General features: G+C 46.2%; 2 protein-coding genes across 4 annotated transcripts; both read right to left on the bottom strand.

Moving 5' to 3' along the window:
• Window positions 1-1,587: 1,587 nt before the first annotated feature.
• Window positions 1,588-6,948, bottom strand: LOC136758187 (ankyrin repeat domain-containing protein 20B-like). The gene is made up of 9 exons (XM_066712456.1): window positions 6,934-6,948; window positions 6,442-6,611; window positions 5,981-6,095; window positions 5,626-5,799; window positions 5,356-5,462; window positions 4,990-5,127; window positions 4,415-4,592; window positions 3,422-3,871; window positions 1,588-2,722 (listed from the first exon to the last, which is right to left on the bottom strand). Exons 1-9 carry the CDS (start codon window positions 6,946-6,948, stop codon window positions 1,850-1,852), a joined length of 2,220 nt encoding a protein of 739 aa, XP_066568553.1. The 3' UTR covers window positions 1,588-1,849.
• Window positions 6,949-13,106: 6,158 nt separating this feature from the next.
• Window positions 13,107-19,513, bottom strand: LOC136758410 (putative ankyrin repeat domain-containing protein 20A4). Of its 3 annotated transcripts, none has more exons than XM_066712719.1 (8): window positions 19,209-19,513; window positions 17,406-17,520; window positions 17,051-17,224; window positions 16,781-16,887; window positions 16,440-16,577; window positions 15,865-16,042; window positions 14,872-15,321; window positions 13,107-14,172 (listed from the first exon to the last, which is right to left on the bottom strand). In XM_066712719.1, the coding sequence occupies exons 1-8, from the start codon at window positions 19,343-19,345 to the stop codon at window positions 13,300-13,302; spliced, it is 2,172 nt and encodes a 723-aa protein (XP_066568816.1). In that variant the 5' UTR covers window positions 19,346-19,513; the 3' UTR covers window positions 13,107-13,299. The 3 variants fall into 3 exon arrangements, with proteins under 3 accessions (XP_066568816.1, XP_066568819.1, XP_066568817.1); XM_066712722.1 differs by lacking the exon at window positions 19,209-19,513 and adding an exon at window positions 17,813-19,084; XM_066712720.1 differs by lacking the exon at window positions 19,209-19,513 and adding an exon at window positions 17,867-19,084.
• Between the last annotated feature and the right edge of the window lie 1,609 nt (window positions 19,514-21,122).

Here is a 21,122-nt window from a genome sequence, read left to right as displayed (position 1 = left end):
AGAGAAGCAGGCAGTACCATAGAGGACTGAACACCAAAGTCCAGCTATACAAAGCCTGTGTGATCAGCAGTGTCCTCTATGGCAGCGAGTCCTGGACGGAGCGACGCGTCAGGGAAGACGGCTGACGGATGCCAACAACAATTCAATTACAATTAACCTATTCCGGGCGGCCCTTTCTAATTTTGTTCCAATTCATATGATGATGACAATTTGAACTACCCAGTGAGCAATTAATTTCAATGCGACGCATCAGGGACTATGAGGCGCCGTTAGGGACATTATCACTGAATAACAGTTACGCTCTCTACACTGAAAACGAGACCACATAGGTGACGTCAAAATATCAGTACTCCCGCGCAGCATTATTGCATATTAAGTGAAAGTGGAAACTAACATGTGTAATACAGATTAAGCGCAAAGGGCTGGTTTGTCACGCATTTGCATTCTATACATATGTATGGCTATGTATATACAATTAATAGAGTTGTATAAATGTGTTGTTAGGCTATATATTAAAAGCCAGCTGAAGCACAAGCCAATCCAAGCTTGTGTCATAAATATACATTTCACTATGATTATGGCGCGGTCTAGTCTGGACTTTGGCGGAGGTGGTGTGGCATTTATAGCCTGGATAGGATCCTTGGATCACTCGGTTATTAATGGACACCAAACGAGCACGATGGGGCGAATGGCCTCCTCTCGATTGGACACTTTCTTATGCTCTTACGTTCTATTTGATTTAATAAAAATGTTGGCACATTTCTGTGGACTCATGCTTAACTTTGTGTTAACTTTTGTATTATCACTCTTTACTATTGATTACAAATTGGATACAATTTTAGGTCTGTGTGTCCAGTTTGAGCTCATTTAAATTTTTCATTACATTAGCATAGCACAATGGAAGCCAATTGTCGCAATTGCTAACTTTCAAAAGCTGACTAATATCTGTTTGAGTAGGAAATCTGTCTAAATGCCAAAATACTGTAGTAGTATCCCTTTATATAACTTAAGGCTTAATAATAATAGTAAAGAGTGATAATACAAAAGTTAACACAAAGTTAAGCATGAGTCCACAGAAATGTGCCAACATTTTTATTAAATCAAATAGAACGTAAGAGCATCAGACAGTGTCCAATCGAGAGGAGGCCATTCGCCCCATCGTGCTCGTTTGGTGTCCATTAATAACCGAGTGATCCAAGGATCCTATCCAGGCTATAAATGCCACACCACCTCCGCCAAAGTCCAGACTAGACCGCGCCATAATCATAGTAAAATGTATATTTATGACACAAGCTTGGATTGGCTTGTGCTTCAGCTGGCTTTTAATCTATAGCCTAACAACCCATTTATACAACTCTATTAATTGTATATACATAGGCTACAGTACATAGCCATACATATGTATAGAATGCAAATGCGTGACAAACCAGCCCTTTGCGCTTAATCTGTATTACACATGTTAGTTTCCACTTTCACTTAATATGCAATAATGCTGTGCGGGAGTACTGATATTTTGACGTCACCTATGTGGTCTCGTTTTCAGTGTAGAGAGCGCAAGTGTTTTTCAGTGATAATGTCCCTAACGGCGCCTCATAGAAGACGGCTGACGGACGCCAACAACAATTAAATTACAATGAACCTATTCCGGGCGGCCCTTTCTAATTGTGTTCCAGTTCGTATGATGATGACAATTTGAACTACCCAGTGAGCAATTAATTTCAAATTAGACCAAAAACATTCTGCTGTAAACGTATGAATCTCCAGCGATTCTCAGTCACAGCTTTGGAAGTTTGTAACCCAAAATAATTTAAAGATTCGGTCATCAATAGACGAATCCTCCGGTGGTTTTTTAGATTACATGAACATTCAGTCCAGTGATCTCAAACTGGCTGAGCTTATTTGCGTTCAGGGACTCAGCCAGTTTGACACAGTGCTGCGTCACCTCCTGTATGCTGTTCTTTGTGATCAGCACACAGGTTCCGTCTGGGATTTGCATGCCGTTCTCATTTCTCGAATGAGAGTCGAACACGTGGAATGCCCTGCTTCCACGTATCACGGCAAACGTCGATCCTGCAAACGTGACGAGACAAGCTCTGAACTCAGTCAGCGTTGTCTGCAGAGCGTCGCCCAGGGACAACACTATCCCAGATAAAGCACTGTCACTGGGACCGCCCAGCAGCCCGGCCACCGACTCGCCCATCGATGTGGTGCAGCTGGTGCCAAACACTTTCAGCTGACCTGGAAGTTCAGTAACTAATGTATACGTGTTTTTCACTGCAGCAGTGCTCTGCAGCTTGGAGTACAGCTTGTTCCCGCGCTGCAGGATAGCGTCCAGGTCAGCACTATCCCACTTCTCGGGGCTCTTCACTTCGCTGTATATTACTGAACAGAAGCTGTTGGGCACACACTGCTTCCCGCTGTTGTGCCCAAAGCGCTCGTGGCCCTGGTGACAGCTGCCGCGCACGACGCCGATGGCCGCCTGCTCTCTGGGGAGACGTGCGGTCTGTGTCGCACACGGCTTTGTCTGCTGCACAGAACCGCCTCCACCTTGGGTTCTGCTCGCCGCGCTCGTTTGCTGGTCAGTGTAATTGGTTTTCTTTTTCTCTGTCTGCATCATTTTAACAGGAGACTTAACTTCGCTGTGGTCAGTCGCTTTACCTTCCGAGGAGAGGCCCTCCTCCTCTGCCCATGCCTTCCTCCGAGGCAGAGTCTTACATGGCACCTGTAATATAATACATGTGTATATCGGCTACATGTACATATAAGAATCTATTCAATCTTTTTTTTACCTTCTACCTGTAATTGCTGCTTACCTGACACATTTATAAAGGCAAGACTTCTGCCTGAGGTTGCGCAGCTCGGTCTGGATGTGCGGCCCTCTGCTTCCTGTATCTGAGCCCCAGGAACCCGCACAGCAGCGCCGCACACCAGAGCAGTTCACTATGACACCTAACAGCACTTTTCTTTCTGTCGAGAATTCATCTTTACTGCCCAGACTCTTAAACGACACAGAAGCTGTCCGCGCTCTGTGCTATGGAGTCCTCTTGACTGGTAAACTTGCGCACAGGATTGGCATTATGATTGTTTTATAAAGCACTGCAGTGCTGTGCCATTGGAAAACCACGGTTCACAGTAAACAAAAACCAAGTGAAAGCATGATAAAGAATGGAGAAATATAGGAAACATACAAGAAATTGTCCGCTGTCAAAGCAACAGTATGTGCAGAGACAACCACATGATTACACAATTGTTTCTATGCTGATCTGTCCCAGAACATTTTTAACAATTAAGCCTGGAAAATAAAGCCTTCTACAGATGTGTCAGACACTTGCAGCTCAGTGTCCTTCCCTTCAATCTCCAGGTATGAAGAGTTTCTACTCCCAGTCACAGGTGATATAGAAAACGAGAGCGGGACGCCTACCTCTCTCTCCGACTCCTTGCTCTGCTGCTTGGCGAGAAGGGCCCGCAGCTTCCGGTTCTTGCTGAGGAGGGCCTGGTTGCAGTCTTCCACATTCTGGACATAGTTGTCACAGTCGGCCTTCATCTTGGCCAGACTGTCTCTGAACCGCTCCTGCTCCTCGGCCAGGGCCTTCTCGTGCACCAGGCCCTGTTTCTGAGCTGCTGCCAGCTGCTGGCGCAGGAGCTGGTTCTCCAACTGTGCCCGGGCCAGTCTCTCTGCCAGACTCTCCTCTGGAACTGAGGTCTCGTGCCGTGGCTCCATCACCTCTCGCAGCAGGGCCTGCAGGTGTGCCTGGGCTTGGTCTCTCTCTCGCTGCGCGCTCTCCAGGAGAGCGGTCTTCTCTGCAAGGGAGTGGGTGACCCGGTGGCACTTGTTCTGCAAGACGGTCAGCTGCAGCTTCAGAGACGCAACCTTTATGATAGAAAAGCACAAGAGACACACGAACGGTAAGTCTGGCATTCACAAGTGCTCCCACGTTCACAGCCAACACTCGGACACGGGCTGGTGTTTCTGGGGGACACAGCCTGCCTTCTCACAGGCACAGAGCTGACAGTGAGGAGTGGATTGAGTGAGGATGTGCAGACCTTTGACTGACACACTGACGGAAGCTGTGCCTTTACAGTTTGCCCGGCAGGATCAGAAACTAGAAAAAGACTGAACTGATCAGTACGTATCATTTACAGAACAATATTGATTAAGCTGACTGACAGATCAAATGACATTAAAAATGTAGATGATAAAGACACACATCTACAGGATTAGGACTCATTGGCACGCTGACAGTATTATGTGGACTTTGGGTCCATGTCTGCACCGGACTGAGAGCAGGCCAGCCATGTCTGTGTTGTAATTCACGGGACAATGAAGCAGGGAGTCGCTGCGACTTCCACATCATGTCCTGTAGCCACAGAGCGAGCAGACAGGACCAAGACAGGAGGGAAGAGAAGAGTTTACCTCATCCCATGCCTGTGCGTCTTCAATGCTGGGGTCACTGGCACTGTCGAGAGCTGCCCCTCCCAGCGTCCATGCTCTGCTCAGGCTGCCAGGGAGCTTGGCCTCCTGTCCCTTGCTGTGTGACGGAGTCTGCGCAGGTCTGCTCTTGGTCCCATGGGTCATGATGCGATTTGAGCAGCTGGAAAGCAAAGGCAACAGGCTCTTAAACAGACACGTTATCTTCCTGTGAGAGTCACAGAGCCGCAGCACTGGAGAGGAGACCCCCGTCACTCGTCCGACTCAGTGTCAGTGTGAGGTGACACAGCCCCTCGTCCCTGGTGAAGCTCTTCAGAACAATTCAAATCATTGTTTTAAATTCCTCTCATTAGGAGCATTTCTTATAAAGACTAATATACATTTGAAAAACTTTTATTACATATATTGTAACGAGAGATACATATGTGTATTCTACATGTGTGCGAGTCAACACTGCTGCATCTGAATCTAAAGGAAAGTACTTTTTCACAAAACAATGCAACAATGCAAAACAATTCACAAAACTACTTGATAATAGATGATCTGCAGAGCAGTCTCACCCGTGGTGTCCATGCATCGCTGCGAGGACCTCAGCAGTGTGTCCACTGCTGTCCTCCAGCGATGCGTCCGCACCGTAGCTCAACAGGATGCAGACCAAGGGCAGGAAGCCGTTGCTGGCAGCTATCATCAGCGGCGTCCTGAGAAAAGCCAGATCATCTTGTTACAGGACAATACTCAACCGTTTCATATAAACACTGTTCATTCTGTGCTCTTGCAAGCTGTCGAGACATTAAACCGCCATCAGGTCCGTGTCTGTGCTCTGTGATCCGGTCCGATCCAGAGGAGACACTCCCCGTCCCTCCCTCTCACAGATCTGTCGCTTTTCTAGGTCATTCTGTGGTCCAGAGAAATAAACCGCTGCCCACCTCATTGAGTTGTCCCTGGCGTTGATCTTGGCCCCTTTCTTGTGCAGCAGGGTGACCACGCGGATGTGGTTCTCCGCGGTGGCCAGGAGCAGCGGGGTGCAGCCTTCCTAAAAGTGAGGAGAACATCTTTACAGCACATCATTCAACTACCCATTACAGTCGCTATTTCTGCATCACATTTTCACTATATATTCACTATATATATGTTTGTGTATTCATTTTACATGTTACATGCCATAAGGCACACAATCCGGAGCTATGAAGCCGTACCTTATTCCTGGCCTCAATGTCTGCCCCGTGTCGCACTAGCTGGGCAGCCAGAGCGACAGACGGGACGAGGGCAGCGAAATGGAGGGCCGTGTTCCCGTCCACGTCCATCACGTTGGGGTCGGCTCCGTGTTTCAGGAGCGCCGCCACGCAGCCCTGCTGCCCACACTGCACCGCCTGCAACACAAACCCCAAAGACACGCTGCGTTACCATCGATCCCACTGGACACTCTTCGTGGATCAGAAGCTGGGTGGTTTGATTGTCTTTGTTTAAAAATAAGAAACTAGGGAAAAAAACTATTTAGAAAGGGAGGGAGTGCAGTACTGATGAGACAGACACGCAGACGCTGGGCTTTACCTTCATCAGTGCAGTGCTGTGCTGGTCATCGCACAGATCCAACTCTGCCTTCCGCTCGGCCAGGAAAACGACGACCTCCTCCTGTCCAGAGACGCAGGCCAGGTGCAGGGGTGTTCTGGAGACAGAGACAGCAATTAAAACCCTGTCTGTGTTCTCACTGCAGCAGTAGTAGTAATAATAATAACAATAATAATAATATAGAGAGATGTTAATTCATAGTGCAAAGTCTGTATCTAAGCCCTGCCGAGTTCATAATAGACCATAGACACACATATGGCCACCACATCACTATTTTATCCCTGAAGAAAACACTGGAGAAGGAAAGAAATAAACAAACTGACAGGAATGGCTGCGCATCAATGCTTGCATTGGTAAGAGTCTACACTGAGACTCGCAGACCTGCCTACCTGTACGCATCGTAACAACAAAACACGCAAAAATCGGGCTGAAGTTCTGCACACCTGCCGTTATTAAAAGACCGATTAAACACCGAGCAGAGCCAATCCAGGCTACAGTATAAATATGGAGGATTGTGAACATCGCGCGTCACTCTCCGGGCTGGCAGGCGAGACGCCGCCCCCTGTCGCTCGACTCTGACGTCAGTGTCGATGCGACGAGCACGGCGTTTTGTCTGAAGGTTTATTCAAGGTTACCCGTGAAATACAGCATCTCATTGTTCATGCATTATGAAGCAATTAGTCGCTTGCCGTAAATCTGGCAACCGATCAAACCATTAGGAAGTGCGGCTCGATGAGCAGCGCAGGGCCTGCTGTGTGCGTGTGAGGCGTGCAGCCCGAGGCCCAAGACACGAGTCGAGAGCGCGCAGGTCGAGTCGCTACTCGAGTCAAACTCGGCGGCTGCGCGTCATTACAGAGCCGAGAGATGAGCTCCGTCCTCGACAGGTGACAGTTCAGCACCAGCTCTCGTCTCCATTACTGTCCTGTCCCTCAAACAGCACTGCGCGACATCGCAGGACACCCAATTAACCTTAATTGCACGTATACATGCACATACTACTGCCGAGCCGTAATTACGTGTGTACAAGGACTATCACACACACTGAACACAAACACGGCACCGCGGAATGACTTTGATTAGTTTCACTGCTTATGTTGTGTGATTTGCAGCCCATGGCCCCGGCCTTCAGGCGAGTCATTTCTGCAGGTCAGCTAGAACAAACTGCATTATTTGTGGTATTATTCAGTGACTGCACTCTATTTATTCATTAAATGTTGTCTTTTTGTGTTGAGTAAACAGCAATGAGCTACATATACTTACGTTTTCGGGTAGCTACAGAGGCTCTGTTTTTATGTATTAATACTCTACTTGCACTTTATATTGAGAGAAAGCTTATCAGGGAGCACCAGCCCGATACCAGGACAGCAGTTAAGGTAAAAACAGAGTAATAAAGCAGTTGTTATATGCATAGTGTATGGTTTTCTGGGGGACAGGTTGGGCAGTGTAAGTGTCTTAGGCCGCTGAGCGTCCCACTCAAAAACACAATGTCCAGGGTTGGCAGGTGTGTACAGTGAGCAGCATATACATGCATAATAATAATGCACGCTGATACGGTTATGTGCTGGAGAGCAACCTAAATCATCTGGTCTATAAATAGGTTTTTATTTATTAAACAACATTAATCTAGATCTTCGGCAATAATGTGCCCCCAGAATAACTTTCGATTATCAGTTATTCAGTGTATGATACATGTGTTAAAAAGGCAGGAGCTTCCTCTATAAAGCAGTCATTTTATTCGAGTAATATTATTATTAATAATAATAATAATAATAATAATACATTTCTTACCTGTTATGTTCGTCCAGCATATTGAAGCCATGCTTCTTTCCAAGTTTTTTCAACTGCGACAGATTCCCCCTGGCGGCAGCTTTGTGTATCTTTCCGATAATATTTTTCTGCTTCTTCTTATTCATAAAACGGAACATCTTTAGTTCCTCTTGAATTGTTTAGTGCAATATGAATGATATCCGCTCGCCGTCTGTCAGCAATGTCAGCTAGTTATGACGAGTTATGACAACTTATGGAAAGACTGATGCACAGTCGAATTATGACGTCATAGTTGCAGTGTACTTTACCATGGCATGGCAACCAGACACGTGTCTGTACAGTGTCTGTGTCTCCCTCATTTTAATATATATATATATATATATATATATATATATATATATATATATATATATATATAGTTATACCCTGAAACCTTAATAGACACACTGTCAATGTTTATACATTAGTGTAGGAAGTCATGCTTTTGCATACACAGTATGTTTAGCTTTTAAGTCTTAACAAATGAGCTAGTATTTGGCTGGTTATGTCTAAAATGTGATTATAAAAGTGTCTGAAATACAGATCCCACAATGCACTGTGCAGTCTACCTAATTTTTCCCAAATTTTTGAACGTTCAAAAACAGACTGGATAGGATCCTTTGATCACTTAGTTATTAATGGACACCAAACGAGCACGATGGGGCGAATGGCCTTCTCTGAATTGGACACTTTTTGTTCTTCTTATCACTTTAAGCAGAATACTGCCTCATTTTAAAGTTACACTGAGAACCAAGCAGTGCAAAGAAAGAACTCTGACAAAACCATGTAATAAAAGTCTTCTACACAGCTTTCTGAGATTTGTATGCAGATCATTTATTATTCTTTTAGCAGTTCTATAAAAAAAATAAGTCACTGGAACACACTGTGTGATCTACACCTCTAAGACTCTAAGGAGTCTAGCGAGTTGCAGGCTGTTCTCTGTTTGACGCAGGAGGAGAAATGATTTTCTCAAATAAAAAAAACCCAAACCAACAGTTTTCTTTTTGTCGCCGACTTGAGGCGGGATTCCAGCCACGTGGCGTGTGCTGTATACAGACCTGCTGACACACACGGCAGTGATGTGCACCGCACCACTCCACTGCATCCTGATAAAACAATGTCTGATCCCGATTCTCCAAAAAAACACTTGCTGGTCATATTCCAGTTGATCGTAGTGGGTCTTTATTCAATCGTTTCGTTATCTTTCAAGTCAAAAGCACTGCCCAAAGGGAGGGGTCAACTAAACCTTCCTATCCAAGCTGTGTCACTCAGACAGTGCCTTCCTATTTCCTGTTTGTGTCTATGGTGAGGCACACAGGAACTGTCTTCGCCGTCTCACCTTGGGGTCCTCAGGTTGTCTCCAGGCCTTGTCTTTGGTCTTAAAATAGCTGAAATAGTTTTCGTTGCGGGTGACGCATTTCTCTATATAGTCACTGCATTCGAGACTTAATTACGAACGAACACAGCTGTTGAGTCTCAAGACACTTTATTGCTTCCGGTTCTGTTCGATCCCATGCCGAAGCGCAGTCAGCCTCCACCAGGCGGTTCTGAGAGTTCGGGTCCCACTGTGCCGTGGACGCGCCTCCGAGACCAGGGTTTCCCTCCTCCCTGCGCAGCTGGGTGTCGGCCTCCTCTCTCTCTCTCTCACCCTGAAAGAGAAAGCAAAAACGATCAAAACAAAACAGATATTAATGCACCCTCCCCCCGAAGTGCCTTGTCCAGGACATGCATGACATTGTATTACTGTACTGAGTCATTCACTCGCACACTATCTTGTGTGGAAAAGGCTCAGACGCCAGCCTGCTCTAAACTCAGACCATCTGAGACCGCTGATCTAATGGGACAATGGTCAGCAAGCGTGCGGTTCACTGTGTCTGTTCTGAGCGGCAACTCACAGCCTACATGATCCTGAGGTGCTGCTACAGTGAAATGAAGAGTCTTTATTAATGCAAATAGAGAAGCATCTCTCAGTGACAATCAGAGAATGAACACACCGTGATTCCTGCTGGACTCGCGTCCCCTGTGCGCCTCGGTGCCTCGGCCTCACTGCGCTGCTCTTCAATCCCTGGCTCCCCCTCTCATTCTCAGTCTCTCCCTCTGCCTCATCTTCACCTGCCTCCTTCCTTCAGCTACATCTTCCTGCTCTCGCCCTGCTTCTTCTAGCTCTCTCTCTGTCTATCTGTGTCTCTCTCTCCGTGTGTCTCTCCATGTCTCTATCTCTAGTCTCTCTCTCTGTGTCTTTGTGTTTCTGTCTCTCTCTCTCTGTGTGTGTGTGTGTCTGTCTCTGTTTCTCTCTCTGCGTGTCTGTCTCTCACTCTGTCTCTCTCTATTGCCCCGTTTCCACTGGTGGACACGTCCGTGTTTTGTGGACAGTTAACTATCTGCTGCCAGACGTGTCCGTAAGCGTCTGTCCCGCCCACTGAGGAAATATCTCCGCTTCTGAAAGCGAAGATGTGCACTTGACTTGCAGACAGACAGGGAGGAGATCAGATACATTGTGTCGGAAGATATAATCTCAAATGCCGTGTGCGATCACGAAGAAATTAGTTTTATTAGCAGCATGTAGTGAAATCCACATACAGAAACAATGACTGCTTACAGTTAATATCTGAGTGTATTATAAACCATTTACAAGTTAAATTAATGAATACAAAAATACAGCAGATCTGGGTTTCCCTATAAAACATTAAGGACTGGTTTAATAAATGCGTCCGTAAGTTCATAAACGCTATGACCGAGACGTGCACACTTCAGTTAAATTATAACCGGCTATATTGTAGCTAGATTATTAATCGTGAAACGTGTGTATTTTGTAAAGTAAATTATAAATAATACGGCAAAAAGCATTATGTAATAAATACATATATACTAGCACAAATGATGACGATAATAATATTGTTGCACATGGAAACGTATTCTTATGTGCACATGCTTGCCTGAATATAATGTTGTCTACAAGTTTAGCTCTTCCTAATATCTCTTAACAGAAACGTGTATTTATTACGCCGTTTACAATCATGTAAGGCACGAAGAATAAAATAAACACAAAAGTCCTCTCCACGTCAGGCTGTGTCGCTCGTAGCGTCTCTGTTTTTAAAACGAAACAAAAAACAAACCCACAGTCCCACCCATAAGAGGGACGGATTCACAACGGCCTGGTTTTACAAAAAAAAGCTCTGGGACGCGTCGGCATGGCATGGCACAGCACGGCACGGACGCTTAAGCCAGTGGAACCGAGGCATAAGTCTCTCTGTGTCTCTCTCTTTGTCTCTCTCTCTGTCCGTCTCTGCATCTCTCTCTCTATGTCTCTCTGTGTCTCTCTGTCTCTGCCCCTGTCTCTGCATCTCTCTCTGTCTCAGCATCTCTGTCTCTGTCTCACTCTCTATGTCTCTGTCTGTCTCCCTCTCTCCCTCCCTCCCTTTGTCCAGAATTAGATTTTATCGTCATTAAGAAACTTTATATACCCCCCTTCCTCTGCATCTTATTTTATGTCAATCTATTCAGCACATAAAGCCCAATAACACATAAATGTACTGAAATGTGATCTTCCATAAAACAACCACAACAAACAGAACTCAGTGGAAGCGGCTCGGTGATTGTGGCAGCAGTGTGGACCGCCGTCCATGTTTCAAAGAGAAGCAGGCAGTACCATAGAGGACTGAACACCAAAGTCCAGCTATACAAAGCCTGTGTGATCAGCAGTGTCCTCTATGGCAGCGAGTCCTGGACGGAGCGACGCGTCAGGGAAGACGGCTGACGGATGCCAACAACAATTCAATTACAATTAACCTATTCCGGGCGGCCCTTTCTAATTTTGTTCCAATTCATATGATGATGACAATTTGAACTACCCAGTGAGCAATTAATTTCAATGCGACGCATCAGGGACTATGAGGCGCCGTTAGGGACATTATCACTGAATAACAGTTACGCTCTCTACACTGAAAACGAGACCACATAGGTGACGTCAAAATATCAGTACTCCCGCGCAGCATTATTGCATATTAAGTGAAAGTGGAAACTAACATGTGTAATACAGATTAAGCGCAAAGGGCTGGTTTGTCACGCATTTGCATTCTATACATATGTATGGCTATGTACTGTAGCCTATGTATATACAATTAATAGAGTTGTATAAATGTGTTGTTAGGCTATATATTAAAAGCCAGCTGAACCACAAGCCAATCCAAGCTTGTGTCATAAATATACATTTCACTATGATTATGGCGCGGTCTAGTCTGGACTTTGGCGGAGGTGGTGTGGCATTTATAGCCTGGATAGGATCCTTGGATCACTCGGTTATTAATGGACACCAAACGAGCACGATGGGGCGAATGGCCTCCTCTCGATTGGACACTTTCTTATGCTCTTACGTTCTATTTGATTTAATAAAAATGTTGGCACATTTCTGTGGACTCATGCTTAACTTTGTGTTAACTTTTGTATTATCACTCTTTACTATTGATTACAAATTGGATACAATTTTAGGTCTGTGTGTCCAGTTTGAGCTCATTTAAATTTTTCATTACATTAGCATAGCACAATGGAAGCCAGTTGTCGCAATTGCTAACTTTCAAAAGCTGACTAATATCTGTTTGAGTAGGAAATCTGTCTAAATGCCAAAATACTGTAGTAGTATCCCTTTATATAACTTAAGGCTTAATAATAATAGTAAAGAGTGATAATACAAAAGTTAACACAAAGTTAAGCATGAGTCCACAGAAATGTGCCAACATTTTTATTAAATCAAATAGAACGTAAGAGCATCAGACAGTGTCCAATCGAGAGGAGGCCATTCGCCCCATCGTGCTCGTTTGGTGTCCATTAATAACCGAGTGATCCAAGGATCCTATCCAGGCTATAAATGCCACACCACCTCCGCCAAAGTCCAGACTAGACCGCGCCATAATCATAGTGAAATGTATATTTATGACACAAGCTTGGATTGGCTTGTGCTTCAGCTGGCTTTTAATCTATAGCCTAACAACCCATTTATACAACTCTATTAATTGTATATACATAGGCTACAGTACATAGCCATACATATGTATAGAATGCAAATGCGTGACAAACCAGCCCTTTGCGCTTAATCTGTATTACACATGTTAGTTTCCACTTTCACTTAATATGCAATAATGCTGCGCGGGAGTACTGATATTTTGACGTCACCTATGTGGTCTCGTTTTCAGTGTAGAGAGCGCAAGTGTTTTTCAGTGATAATGTCCCTAACGGCGCCTCATAGAAGACGGCTGACGGACGCCAACAACAATTAAATTACAATGAACCTATTCCGGGCGGCCCTTTCTAATTGTGTTCCAATTCGTATGATGATGACAATTTGAACTACCCAGTGAGCAATTAATTTCAAATTAGACCAAAAACATTCTGCTGTAAACGTATGAATCTCCAGCGATTCTCAGTCACAGCTTTGGAAGTTTGTAACCCAAAATAATTTAAAGATTCGGTCATCAATAGACGAATCCTCCGGTGGTTTTTTAGATTACATGAACATTCAGTCCAGTGATCTCAAACTGGCTGAGCTTATTTGCGTTCAGGGACTCAGCCAGTTTGACACAGTGCTGCGTCACCTCCTGTATGCTGTTCTTTGTGATCAGCACACAGGTTCCGTCTGGGATTTGCATGCCGTTCTCATTTCTCGAATGAGAGTCGAACACGTGGAATGCCCTGCTTCCACGTATCACGGCAAACGTCGATCCTGCAAACGTGACGAGACAAGCTCTGAACTCAGTCAGCGTTGTCTGCAGAGCGTCGCCCAGGGACAACACTATCCCAGATAAAGCACTGTCACTGGGACCGCCCAGCAGCCCGGCCACCGACTCGCCCATCGATGTGGTGCAGCTGGTGCCAAACACTTTCAGCTGACCTGGAAGTTCAGTAACTAATGTATACGTGTTTTTCACTGCAGCAGTGCTCTGCAGCTTGGAGTACAGCTTGTTCCCGCGCTGCAGGATAGCGTCCAGGTCAGCACTATCCCACTTCTCGGGGCTCTTCACTTCGCTGTATATTACTGAACAGAAGCTGTTGGGCACACACTGCTTCCCGCTGTTGTGCCCAAAGCGCTCGTGGCCCTGGTGACAGCTGCCGCGCACGACGCCGATGGCCGCCTGCTCTCTGGGGAGACGTGCGGTCTGTGTCGCACACGGCTTTGTCTGCTGCACAGAACCGCCTCCACCTTGAGTTCTGCTCGCCGCGCTCGTTTGCTGGTCAGTGTAATTGGTTTTCTTTTTCTCTGTCTGCATCATTTTAACAGGAGACTTAACTTCGCTGTGGTCAGTCGCTTTACCTTCCGAGGAGAGGCCCTCCTCCTCTGCCCATGCCTTCCTCCGAGGCAGAGTCTTACATGGCACCTGTAATATAATACATGTGTATATCGGCTACATGTACATATCAGAATCTATTCAATCTTTTTTTTACCTTCTACCTGTAATTGCTGCTTACCTGACACATTTATAAAGGCAAGACTTCTGCCTGAGGTTGCGCAGCTCGGTCTGGATGTGCGGCCCTCTGCTTCCTGTATCTGAGCCCCAGGAACCCGCACAGCAGCGCCGCACACCAGAGCAGTTCACTATGACACCTAACAGCACTTTTCTTTCTGTCGAGAATTCATCTTTACTGCCCAGACTCTTAAACGACACAGAAGCTGTCCGCGCTCTGTGCTATGGAGTCCTCTTGACTGGTAAACTTGCGCACAGGATTGGCATTATGATTGTTTTATAAAGCACTGCAGTGCTGTGCCATTGGAAAACCACGGTTCACAGTAAACAAAAACCAAGTGAAAGCATGATAAAGAATGGAGAAATATAGGAAACATACAAGAAATTGTCCGCTGCCAAAGCAACAGTATGTGCAGAGACAACCACATGATTACACAATTGTTTCTATGCTGATCTGTCCCAGATCATTTTTAACAATTAAGGCTGGAAAATAAAGCCTTCTACAGATGTGTCAGACACTTGCAGCTCAGTGTCCTTCCCTTCAATCTCCAGGTATGAAGAGTTTCTAGTCCCAGTCACAGGTGATATAGAAAACGAGAGCGGGACGCCTACCTCTCTCTCCGACTCCTTGCTCTGCTGCTTGGCGAGAAGGGCCCGCAGCTTCCGGTTCTTGCTGAGGAGGGCCTGGTTGCAGTCTTCCACATTCTGGACATAGTTGTCACAGTCGGCCTTCATCTTGGCCAGACTGTCTCTGAACCGCTCCTGCTCCTCGGCCAGGGCCTTCTCGTGCACCAGGCCCTGTTTCTGAGCTGCTGCCAGCTGCTGGCGCAGGAGCTGGTTCTCCAACTGTGCCCGGGCCAGTCTCTCTGCCAGGCTCTCCTCTGGAACTGAGGTCTCGTGCCGTGGCTCCATCACCTCTCGCAGCAGGGCCTGCAGGTGTGCCTGGGCTTGGTCTCTCTCTCGCTGCGCGCTCTCCAGGAGAGCGGTCTTCTCTGCAAGGCAGTGGGTGACCCGGTGGCACTTGTTCTGCAAGACGGTCAGCTGCAGCTTCAGAGACGCAACCTTTATGATAGAAAAGCACAAGAGACACACGAACGGTAAGTCTGGCATTCACAAGTGCTCCCACGTTCACAGCCAACACTCGGACACGGGCTGGTGTTTCTGGGGGACACAGCCTGCCTTCTCACAGGCACAGAGCTGACAGTGAGGAGTGGATTGAGTGAGGATGTGCAGACCTTTGACTGACACACTGACGGAAGCTGTGCCTTTACAGTTTGCCCGGCAGGATCAGAAACTAGAAAAAGACTGAACTGATCAGTACGTATCATTTACAGAACAATATTGATTAAGCTGACTGACAGATCAAATGACATTAAAAATGTAGATGATAAAGACACACATCTACAGGATTAGGACTCATTGGCACGCTGACAGTATTATGTGGACTTTGGGTCCATGTCTGCACCGGACTGAGAGCAGGCCAGCCGTGTCTGTGTTGTAATTCACGGGACAATGAAGCAGGGAGTCGCTGCGACTTCCACATCATGTCCTGTAGCCACAGAGCGAGCAGACAGGACCAAGACAGGAGGGAAGAGAAGAGTTTACCTCATCCCATGCCTGTGCGTCTTCAATGCTGGGGTCACTGGCACTGTCGAGAGCTGCCCCTCCCAGCGTCCATGCTCTGCTCAGGCTGCCAGGGAGCTTGGCCTCCTGTCCCTTGCTGTGTGACGGAGTCTGCGCAGGTCTGCTCTTGGTCCCATGGGTCATGATGCGATTTGAGCAGCTGGAAAGCAAAGGCAACAGGCTCTTAAACAGACACGTTATCTTCCTGTGAGAGTCACAGAGCCGCAGCACTGGAGAGGAGACCCCCGTCACTCGTCCGACTCAGTGTCAGTGTGAGGTGACACAGCCCCTCGTCCCTGGTGAAGCTCTTCAGAACAATTCAAATCATTGTTTTAAATTCCTCTCATTAGGAGCATTTCTTATAAAGACTAATATACATTTGAAAAACTTTTATTACATATATTGTAACGAGAGATACATATGTGTATTCTACATGTGTGCGAGTCAACACTGCTGCATCTGAATCTAAAGGAAAGTACTTTTTCACAAAACAATGCAACAATGCAAAACAATTCACAAAACTACTTGATAATAGATGATCTGCAGAGCAGTCTCACCCGTGGTGTCCATGCATCGCTGCGAGGACCTCAGCAGTGTGTCCACTGCTGTCCTCCAGCGATGCGTCCGCACCGTAGCTCAACAGGATGCAGACCAAGGGCAGGAAGCCGTTGCTGGCAGCTATCATCAGCGGCGTCCTGAGAAAAGCCAGATCATCTTGTTACAGGACAATACTCAACCGTTTCATATAAACACTGTTCATTCTGTGCTCTTGCAAGCTGTCGAGACATTAAACCGCCATCCGGTCCGATCCAGAGGAGACACTCCCCGTCCCTCCCTCTCACAGATCTGTCGCTTTTCTAGGTCATTCTGTGGTCCAGAGAAATAAACCGCTGCCCACCTCATTGAGTTGTCCCTGGCGTTGATCTTGGCCCCTTTCTTGTGCAGCAGGGTGACCACGCGGATGTGGTTCTCCGCGGTGGCCAGGAGCAGCGGGGTGCAGCCTTCCTAAAAGTGAGGAGAACATCTTTACAGCACATCATTCAACTACCCATTACAGTCGCTATTTCTGCATCACATTTTCACTATATATTCACTATATATATGTTTGTGTATTCATTTTACATGTTACATGCCATAAGGCACACAATCCGGAGCTATGAAGCCGTACCTTATTCCTGGCCTCAATGTCTGCCCCGTGTCGCACTAGCTGGGCAGCCAGAGCGACAGACGGGACGAGGGCAGCGAAATGGAGGGCCGTGTTCCCGTCCACGTCCATCACGTTGGGGTCGGCTCCGTGTTTCAGGAGCGCCGCCACGCAGCCCTGCTGCCCACACTGCACCGCCTGCAACACAAACCCCAAAGACACGCTGCGTTACCATCGATCCCACTGGACACTCTTCGTGGATCAGAAGCTGGGTGGTTTGATTGTCTTTGTTTAAAAATAAGAAACTAGGGAAAAAAACTATTTAGAAAGGGAGGGAGTGCAGTACTGATGAGACAGACACGCAGACGCTGGGCTTTACCTTCATCAGTGCAGTGCTGTGCTGGTCATCGCACAGATCCAACTCTGCCTTCCGCTCGGCCAGGAAAGCGACGACCTCCTCCTGTCCAGAGACGCAGGCCAGGTGCAGGGGTGTTCTGGAGACAGAGACAGCAATTAAAACCCTGTCTGTGTTCTCACTGCAGCAGTAGTAGTAATAATAATAACAATAATAATAATATAGAGAGATGTTAATTCATAGTGCAAAGTCTGTATCTAAGCCCTGCCGAGTTCATAATAGACCATAGACACACATATGGCCACCACATCACTATTTTATCCCTGAAGAAAACACTGGAGAAGGAAAGAAATAAACAAACTGACAGGAATGGCTGCGCATCAATGCTTGCATTGGTAAGAGTCTACACTGAGACTCGCAGACCTGCCTACCTGTACGCATCGTAACAACAAAACACGCAAAAATCGGGCTGAAGTTCTGCACACCTGCCGTTATTAAAAGACCGATTAAACACCGAGCAGAGCCAATCCAGGCTACAGTATAAATATGGAGGATTGTGAACATCGCGCGTCACTCTCCGGGCTGGCAGGCGAGACGCCGCCCCCTGTCGCTCGACTCTGACGTCAGTGTCGATGCGACGAGCACGGCGTTTTGTCTGAAGGTTTATTCAAGGTTACCCGTGAAATACAGCATCTCATTGTTCATGCATTATGAAGCAATTAGTCGCTTGCCGTAAATCTGGCAACCGATCAAACCATTAGGAAGTGCGGCTCGATGAGCAGCGCAGGGCCTGCTGTGTGCGTGTGAGGCGTGCAGCCCGAGGCCCAAGACACGAGTCGAGAGCGCGCAGGTCGAGTCGCTACTCGAGTCAAACTCGGCGGCTGCGCGTCATTACAGAGCCGAGAGATGAGCTCCGTCCTCGACAGGTGACAGTTCAGCACCAGCTCTCGTCTCCATTACTGTCCTGTCCCTCAAACAGCACTGCGCGACATCGCAGGACACCCAATTAACCTTAATTGCACGTATACATGCACATACTACTGCCGAGCCGTAATTACGTGTGTACAAGGACTATCACACACACTGAACACAAACACGGCACCGCGGAATGACTTTGATTAGTTTCACTGCTTATGTTGTGTGATTTGCAGCCCATGGCCCCGGCCTTCAGGCGAGTCATTTCTGCAGGTCAGCTAGAACAAACTGCATTATTTGTGGTATTATTCAGTGACTGCACTCTATTTATTCATTAAATGTTGTCTTTTTGTGTTGAGTAAACAGCAATGAGCTACATATACTTACGTTTTCGGGTAGCTACAGAGGCTCTGTTTTTATGTATTAATACTCTACTTGCACTTTATATTGAGAGAAAGCTTATCAGGGAGCACCAGCCCGATACCAGGACAGCAGTTAAGGTAAAAACAGAGTAATAAAGCAGTTGTTATATGCATAGTGTATGGTTTTCTGGGGGACAGGTTGGGCAGTGTAAGTGTCTTAGGCCGCTGAGCGTCCCACTCAAAAACACAATGTCCAGGGTTGGCAGGTGTGTACAGTGAGCAGCATATACATGCATAATAATAATGCACGCTGATACGGTTATGTGCTGGAGAGCAACCTAAATCATCTGGTCTATAAATAGGTTTTTATTTTTTAAACAACATTAATCTAGATCTTCGGCAATAATGTGCCCCCAGAATAACTTTCGATTATCAGTTATTCAGTGTATGATACATGTGTTAAAAAGGCAGGAGCTTCCTCTATAAAGCAGTCATTTTATTCGAGTAATATTATTATTAATAATAATAATAATAATAATACATTTCTTACCTGTTATGTTCGTCCAGCATATTGAAGCCATGCTTCTTTCCAAGTTTTTTCAACTGCGACAGATTCCCCCTGGCGGCAGCTTTGTGTATCTTTCCGATAATATTTTTCTGCTTCTTCTTATTCATAAAACGGAACATCTTTAGTTCCTCTTGAATTGTTTAGTGCAATATGAATGATATCCGCTCGCCGTCTGTCAGCAATGTCAGCTAGTTATGACGAGTTATGACAACTTATGGAAAGACTGATGCACAGTCGAATTATGACGTCATAGTTGCAGTGTACTTTACCATGGCATGGCAACCAGACACGTGTCTGTACAGTGTCTGTGTCTCCCTCATTTTATTATATATATATATATATATATATATATATATATAGTTATACCCTGAAACCTTAATAGACACACTGTCAATGTTTATACATTAGTGTAGGAAGTCATGCTTTTGCATACACAGTATGTTTAGCTTTTAAGTCTTAGCAAATGAGCTAGTATTTGGCTGGTTATGTCTAAAATGTGATTATAAAAGTGTCTGAAATACAGATCCCACAATGCACTGTGCAGTCTACCTAATTTTTCCCAAATTTTTGAACGTTCAAAAACAGACTGGATAGGATCCTTTGATCACTTAGTTATTAATGGACACCAAACGAGCACGATGGGGCGAATGGCCTTCTCTGAATTGGACACTTTTTGTTCTTCTTATCACTTTAAGCAGAATACTGCCTCATTTTAAAGTTACACTGAGAACCAAGCAGTGCAAAGAAAGAACTCTGACAAAACCATGTAATAAAAGTCTTCTACACAGCTTTCTGAGATTTGTATGCAGATCATTTATTGTTCTTTTAGCAGTTCTATAAAAAAAATAAGTCACTGGAACACACTGTGTGATCTACACCTCTAAGACTCTAAGGAGTCTAGCGAGTTGCAGGCTGTTCTCTGTTTGACGCAGGAGGAGAAATGATTTTCTCAAATAAAAAAAACCCAAACCAACAGTTTTCTTTTTGTCGCCGACTTGAGGCGGGATTCCAGCCACGTGGCGTGTGCCGTATACAGACCTGCTGACACACACGGCAGTGATGTGCACCGCACCACTCCACTGCATCCTGATAAAACAATGTCTGATCCCGATTCTCCAAAAAAACACTTGCTGGTCATATTCCAGTTGATCGTAGTGGGTCTTTATTCAATCGTTTCGTTATCTTTCAAGTCAAAAGCACTGCCCAAAGGGAGGGGTCAACTAAACCTTCCTATCCAAGCTGTGTCACTCAGACAGTGCCTTCCTATTTCCTGTTTGTGTCTATGGTGAGGCACACAGGAACTGTCTTCGCCGTCTCACCTTGGGGTCCTCAGGTTGTCTCCAGGCCTTGTCTTTGGTCTTAAAATAGCTGAAATAGTTTTCGTTGCGGGTGATGCATTTCTCTATATAGTCACTGCATTCGAGACTTAATTACGAACGAACACAGCTGTTGAGTCTCAAGACACTTTATTGCTTCCGGTTCTGTTCGATCCCATGCCGAAGCGCAGTCAGCCTCCACCAGGCGGTTCTGAGAGTTCGGGTCCCACTGTGCCGTGGACGCGCCTCCGAGACCAGGGTTTCCCTCCTCCCTGCGCAGCTGGGTGTCGGCCTCCTCTCTCTCTCTCTCTCTCTCTCTCACCCTGAAAGAGAAAGCAAAAACGATCAAAACAAAACAGATATTAATGCACCCTCCCCCCAAAGTGCCTTGTCCAGGACATGCATGACATTGTATTACTGTACTGAGTCATTCACTCGCACACTATCTTGTGTGGAAAAGGCTCAGACGCCAGCCTGCTCTAAACTCAGACCATCTGAGACCGCTGATCTAATGGGACAATGGTCAGCAAGCGTGCGGTTCACTGTGTCTGTTCTGAGCGGCAACTCACAGCCTACATGA

Source organism: Amia ocellicauda, chromosome 9 (assembly GCF_036373705.1).
Source record: "Amia ocellicauda isolate fAmiCal2 chromosome 9, fAmiCal2.hap1, whole genome shotgun sequence".
Taxonomy (NCBI): Eukaryota; Metazoa; Chordata; class Actinopteri; order Amiiformes; family Amiidae; genus Amia; species Amia ocellicauda.
The sequence above is the reverse complement of the archived record's forward strand: the minus strand, read 5'-3'. Positions and strand labels throughout refer to the sequence as shown.

What these genes read in the sequence shown, in the direction of transcription:
- LOC136758187 (XM_066712456.1), bottom strand. An exon ending in ACAGCACTGCACTGATGAAG is followed by an intron (nt 5,800 to 5,980) that starts GTAAAGCCCAGC and finishes TTTGTGTTGCAG; the next exon opens with GCGGTGCAGTGTGGGCAGCA. An exon ending in GCAAGGAGTCGGAGAGAGAG is followed by an intron (nt 2,723 to 3,421) that starts GTAGGCGTCCCG and finishes ATTATATTACAG; the next exon opens with GTGCCATGTAAGACTCTGCC.
- LOC136758410 (XM_066712719.1), bottom strand. Translation starts at nt 19,345, where the DNA reads ATGTTCCGTTTTATGAATAAGAAGAAGCAGAAAAATATTATCGGAAAG. An exon ending in ACAGCACTGCACTGATGAAG is followed by an intron (nt 17,225 to 17,405) that starts GTAAAGCCCAGC and finishes TTTGTGTTGCAG; the next exon opens with GCGGTGCAGTGTGGGCAGCA. An exon ending in ACGCACAGGCATGGGATGAG is followed by an intron (nt 15,322 to 15,864) that starts GTAAACTCTTCT and finishes TCTATCATAAAG; the next exon opens with GTTGCGTCTCTGAAGCTGCA.